Raw genomic sequence first — 6,587 nt, 5'->3', positions numbered from 1 at the left:
TTGCAATGGCCACAGAGAGCAGTGCATTGTGGTAGCTATCCCAGGATGCAAGTGGCTGTAACATGCTTTTCAAAGGGGGAGGCGGGGGGTGTAGTGTGACAGGGAGTGTGTTGTGTATATGTGGGAGGACAGAGTGGGTTTTTTTGGGGGGGGGGAGCATGTCAGCATACGGTCTTATAAGTTCAGACAGCAGCAGACCTCCCCTCCCCCTGCCTCTCAAGCAGCATTCCACAGTAATGGTTGCTTTGTCCCAGAGCAGATAAGCATGCTGGCTGTCAGAAATGGAGCTTTGAAAGGACATATCCGCATTCCTGCAGCCAATTCCAAACAATGACAAGAGTGGCCATTTGACTTAAGGGGATTATGGGGGCCGATCACAGCGCAGTAATGCAACACCTCGTTCACACTGACGCTGGGGCATTTCAGCTGAGACGCACCAAGTGTTATGCTTCTGGTGGAGGTGGATTACCAGGAGCGCTCCAGCTGCAGAGTCCAGGCGCTCTATGTGCCTTGCCAGTGTGGACAGGTCGTGAGTTGGGGCACCCAGGGCTGCTTTAATGCGCTTTAACTTGCAAGTGTATCCAAGCCCGATGGTGATAAAGGAGACTTCCCATACTTACTACAAAAGCACATTTCAAAGTAATTACACAGAAAACCAGTTCAAAGAATCTTGCTCTTTTTAAAAAATATATTTATTCAAAGAGGAATAGGTTTAATGAAACACCCCACATGGTTTCAGCACTGAAATATTAAGTTTCACATTTTACACATGTAAATATATTACAAATTCAGTTTTCATCCAAGTTCAGGTAATGTTGCAGCATTTTCCCATTGTCTTGGTCTTTCAGGCCATTTAATCATCGTCATACACGGTAATCAAAAAATCAATTTTTTTGGTAATCCTGAAAAATGGTAAATTAATTTTGTAGTGTAAGTAACTGAATTTGTATCAATACTGATAAATGAGGTAAAGGTCCCAATCCCCAACTCAAGGTGTTACTAGTTATGTAGGGTATGTCTGAACAGCAAAAGCTGTGAACAGGCTAGCTTATCACAACTAGCTTGAATCCAGCTCGCACAGGTAACACTAGACAGCACAGGCATCAGTAGGGACTCATGAGCTGCGTATGTACCCAGCCTCTGCACTCAGTTCTTGAGCCCACACGGATGCCTGCACTGCTCCCTAGGCTAGCTTGGATAAACATCCACAGCTTTGGCTTGTAGCTATATCCTAACTACTCTTTAGGCCCTGTCTAGTCTTGGAGCAGGCTCATATAAGGGCAGCTATAACCGTGCATGAAAAAAGTTGTCCAGAACATTTCTCATATGTTTACATGAGACATGCAATATAAAATTAAGCTATATTTATAGAAAGGCGTTTTGTACTCCTAAAACGTTTCCAAGCTATCTTTGTGCAAGGCTGTGTGACATGAAACATTTTAGACACCACATGTTTTTCCTTCCATTTGACATAAGAAGCTACAGGTTTAAAATAGAATTAAGCTTAGCGGAAAAAAAAAGCTGCAGGTGTCAATGGGTTGGGTGGTGGTATTGTAATGAAGATAGTAAGTTTTTCCAGTTTCACAGTAACTGCAACATGTTGGCACAGTGGAGGAAATGAAGACGCTTTCAGTGTCTGCTTAGCGGTTTTACTAGACTTATTTTAGGCTTTGCCCCAGAGACTGGCAGGATAGCAGCACTACTCCATTCCTCTTTCCTGAGGTCCACCTACACTACCAATGTGACCTACTGAAACATGACTGTCTCCTACCATCCTATAAATAAGCTCAGGCTTTTTGTTTAAAAATGGGTTGGTCCCATCCACACTACAAGTCACTGACAACCACGCTCACCAACTTATTTAATGCCAAACTGCACAAGGAGTTTTAGACAAACATTTTCTCTACCACTGTTCTGAAGAATTTACAATCATTAGTTGTATCTGTAGTGTAGAATAGGCCAAGTTATTAGACTGCTTTCCTACCCTTTGTTAAAAGTCAGAGAAAAGCCATAGAAGGACTTAGATCTTGCCTACACTATCACTTAGGGTATGTCTACACTGTAGTAAAAACCCCGGGCTGGCCTATTCAGCTGACTAAGGCTTGTGGGACTAAGGGTGCAGGGCTCTAAAATTGCAGTATAGATCTTATCTTCCCCTAAGCAGGGCAAACAATGGGAATGTGCTTAAATCTACCATATCCAAAACTTCAGAGGTCTGATTCAAAATGACTAAAAGGTGCACAATTTAAGAAAAATACAGAGAGAGTTTGGAGACACAGGAACAAGGTCCACAGATTCTCAGCCAGGAGGGGGAAAAAAAAAGGAAGTGGTAGAGGCCATATCATCCTTTATGGTCTTGATTCAAAACATCTGGTACTATAAGGCTTTGTTTGTGCAGCTCCAGAGGGCACTGCTGTCCAAAAGGTTCTCAAAGCTCAGGATCTCTGAGCAGGTACATTCTACATATGAAAACATGTAGAGACCAGTAGTCGGATGAAGTCTGGCTATAAAATTAAGAATGTGCAGACCAGAGAAGTAAACATTTAATGTACACCAGTCCTAAAATGCTCAGAATTTCCAATGAATTCAATCAAATGTCTCAATTAAAATTTAAGTAATGCCGTTTACATAAGGATCTAAGAGAACTTCTCAGTCAGGTAATAGTCATAGGATAAGATGTATTAAATACTGTAGTATAGTTTTGGATATTGACAGAACTTGATACAGAAATTTTTCTACACCTTAGAATCTACATGGAATACAAGATTTCTTTTAACAATGTACACCTCTTGTAAAAAGAATACTACAAGTCACCAAGGGGCTTAGGTTGGTGTTTTGGGCTCAGATTTGGCCCATTTAGAGAGCAATATTTCATTTGATAAGATGGAGGACTATATATAGGCCACATTTCCTTAAACATTGGGACAGTATCATATATACTTATCATGCATCTTCAGTTTAAAATTAAAAATATAAAAATGCAAAGATTTAGAAGAAAAATTACCTTGATCTATTCCTTCTGTTCTCTTCCTTTTTAAATTTAAAAGTGAATTTTGTTGTTCCTTTAAGGCTTCTGCAGGACAGTTTGGTCTTGGCAATTGAATTCCTGGTGTTGGTCCTGGTCGATTACTAAAATACTTCTGTTTCAATGCCTTAAAGATAAAAAGGGGAGAAAGCTGGTCAAGTTAATAGTGTGCACAAAATTGATTTGAAGCTATATTCTTTCCTTTTCTTAATCTCCTTGCTTATAACTTAAGACATTTCTGGGGGTTCTAAGACTGAAGACTCAAGAGTAGCTACAAAATCCAAGATTTCAGATTCTCTTAGCAACTTCCATACAGTTTGTTCAATTTACCAGTTGAAATAATTTATCTATCATCTGTATTACAGTAGGTGCCTAGACTCCCCAACCAAGATCCTGGCCCCATTGTGGCAGATGCTATACATGTACACTAAGACTGTTCCAGCTCTGAAGAGCTTACAATCTGAATAGACAAGATAGAAAAGGAAAGGGGCACAGAGATTGACTTTTCCAAGATCACCAGTGACACCTCTGGCAGAGCCAGGAATTGAAGCCAGATTTCTGGAACACCATCCTTATGTTGATTTACAAAGTAAATTGGGTTCTGTTCTACTCTTCCCTAATCGCTCTGGGTTCTGCAATGCCAATAGGAAAAGCTTGTTACTGAGTACACAGAGGAACTGAACACACAGGAAGCAGATATGTAAAATTGACACATTTTATGGAAGTTAAATTCTACCCTCCTCACCCCTCTACTTTAAAGCAGATTTCAATTCCACAGCTTCTATAAACCACAGTTCAGAAGGAGAAGAAGGAAATGAATAAAAATACTCATTCACATATTAACAATAGCAGAAAATATGTCAAACAACTAAGAACTGTACAATCTGGGGGAAAAAACAAAAAACTGACAACCCAGAGGGTTACTTTTAAGAGCATGGTTATCCATCCACTCTTCCCTAAAGAGGGATCAAGCGCACAATTGACCAATCACCTTCCAGAGGTAGACAAACACAGAGATGGGATGAATTTATGAACCCATATCACCTACCCAGAATGAAAATTTCCAGATGAGAATGAGAAAATTTCTCACTCTCATTTCAGGGGATGGATCCATAAATTCAGCAGTGGTGGGATTTCTGTAGCAGTAGTCCTGCCCTCACTATCAACTGTTGGCTGGGCTAAAGGTAGGCTATAGCTCGCAGAACTCCTGTCGAAATCTGGATTTCATCTGATCGAAGTCTACCAATCTTCTAGAATTTAGTAAACATATGCAGGGAACCATCAGCCAATGAGGCTGCATTATCTTATTGGCTTTAATCTTGAATGGAGGAGTTTACCTCTTAGTTTTAAAATCTTCCCCCATTCGCTTCAAAATATATATATTTTGTGGTAGAGGAACTCAAAGCTTTCTGTCGCCTAAACTTGTATGAGAACGAACAAAGCGTATGTTTTACTAAGAGACTGTTCTCTAAATATAGATGCTGATCCTGCCATGTATCTCAACATGCATCATGAGTAAAATCTTCTGTGTTACTGTATACCAAGAATTGGCTGAAAACTCTGGACTTGAGTAGGATTGAGAACACATCACTGGAATTTACTAGTTTGTGGGTAGGGGGTTGTGTTCATTTATTTTTAAAGTGACCTCTCAATAATCAGGCTGCCAGCTTCAGAGATGCTGTGATGTGATGGAGCAGAGGTTCCTATGATAGTAGATCCTGGGTGCATTGTAATGTTGATGGAGGGGTCTCAAACATCTCCATGATGTATGAAAACCAGGGAAGTTCAGGCCAGTGGGGTGCAATCAGAATTTCAGCTGGTTGTCTGTTAGATGGTGCATGTTATGGGAAAAAAATGGAATGCACATAGCAGAGCTGTTGGCCATACCTGGGAGAAGTCATTGATTCCCCTGGCTTGACGATCTCACTTCCTGACATAGGAGTTGTTTTTGGCATTGGAACTGGATGTCTAGGAGCTTCCATGTTAGTTTTCCAAAGGTCTGGGCTATGGGGTTGAACACCTCTGGTGGAGACACAATTAAGACACAATTTCCCCTGCTCCGAGCTTTTGCAGCTGAGCCAATCACTGGCATTCAGCTGCCCTTTGATATGCGGCTCAAAGTGACAAAATGTTTCTCTCAGTCCATCCAAAGAAAGATGTGGCTTCTGCTTTTAGCAGGCTCAACCAGGTGCCCCATCTGTTTACATATGCTATGGCAGTCATGCCGACTATGAATACAAGTATGTGTCTTGAGTTTAAGGTGTGGGGGAATGCCTGAAGGGCTAGGTGAATCACCTGCAATTCCAAAACTGTTTATGGTGTAGTGAGATTCTGTCAGTGACCCTGACTTTGTACCATGTGTGGAGATGCGTCAGCTCCATACCCTTCCGAGCTGGCATCCATCATTATGGAGTCTCTGTGGTTCTGCCAAGCAGACACAGTCTGTGAATCTTATTGTAACTGCCATCCGAGGGACCTTTTAATGTGGAGAGAAGTCTTATAGTGAGAGTTGAAATTCTGAATGTGAGCAGGAAAGCAGAGTAGGCAGTACTGCAAGCACCAGAAATGAAGTTTTGCCCATAACAGTAGGTATAGGCATGAAATGAACGTGCCTAGAAGATCTTCATACAGTAGTGTTGACTGTGAAGGATTTTGTATGTTTTCTCCAGAATCTGTACTTGCCCGTTTTTGGGGAGGAATGTCCTGTGAGGTGTGGTGTTCAGCCAAACTCCCAGGTGTTCCATTGTCTGGGTAGGGTCAAGCTAGCTTTTCTCCATATGCATTATAAATCCATGTTTCTGCCCCGTTCATTTGGGTGTACTTAAGAGCCTCCTTCTTCTGGAAGTCTCTCATCAGAATGCCATTGAGAAAAAGATACAGATAGATACTGTTCAGAGATGCCCCTAGTATCTGTGACTACCCTGGGGGCAGTGGCAGTGCCAAAAATGGGCTTTATACTGCATGTACAGAGTGCTGTATGCAAACCTCAAGTACCGTCTGTGTAATGATGGAAACGTGAAGATATGCTTCCGTGAGGTCAAAAAAAAGATTAGGAAATCCCTGTTGTGGTAGCTACCATGACAGACAGGAGCAGTGTCCATTTTGAACTTGTGGAAGTGGATCAGCTTATTGAGTCTTTAAATCCAGGACAGCCCTGTCCTCCATGATTGCCTCACAACCAGGAACAGTATGGACTATAAGCCCCAATACTGATCCTGGTCTCGGACAGGCTCATTCACCCTGATATGGAGAAGACTGTCGATTTGCCTGAGCATAGCCTTCCTCTGGGATGGGCTGGGCAGCTAGGGGAGGAGAGGGGTCTTTTAGAATTCTGTAGCACCATATTTGGAAATGGTGTGTGTCAATCATTTGTCCATGGTGGTGGCAGCAAACCAGGTGGGAACCAAAAAACCCCACCAAAACCCCCGAAACAACCAAGCTCCCACTCCCCCCTGCGGAATATTGGAGGGAGGTAGTCACTGATTGCTCTTAGAGACATTCACAGAGAATGAGTCACCTCTGCATTTAATAGGCCTGGTATTCTCCCATCTATTCTTAAAGA

The 6,587-nt window shown here is 42.0% G+C and overlaps 1 protein-coding gene across 1 annotated transcript in view; it reads right to left on the bottom strand.

Annotated features, from left to right (window-relative positions):
- Positions 1-674: 674 nt before the first annotated feature.
- CDK7 (cyclin dependent kinase 7) overlaps positions 675-6,587 on the bottom strand; it is a gene marked incomplete at its 5' end in the record, with an annotated part of 33,298 nt that continues 27,385 nt past the window's right edge. The window contains 2 exon segments of the mRNA XM_084629525.1: positions 675-902; positions 3,005-3,152. Coding sequence (XP_084485651.1) covers positions 877-902; positions 3,005-3,152 — 174 coding nt within the window. The 3' untranslated portion in view covers positions 675-876.

Source organism: Lepidochelys olivacea (assembly GCF_965140295.1).
Source record: "Lepidochelys olivacea isolate rLepOli2 genome assembly, chromosome: 5".
Taxonomy (NCBI): Eukaryota; Metazoa; Chordata; order Testudines; family Cheloniidae; genus Lepidochelys; species Lepidochelys olivacea.
The sequence above is the reverse complement of the archived record's forward strand: the minus strand, read 5'-3'. Positions and strand labels throughout refer to the sequence as shown.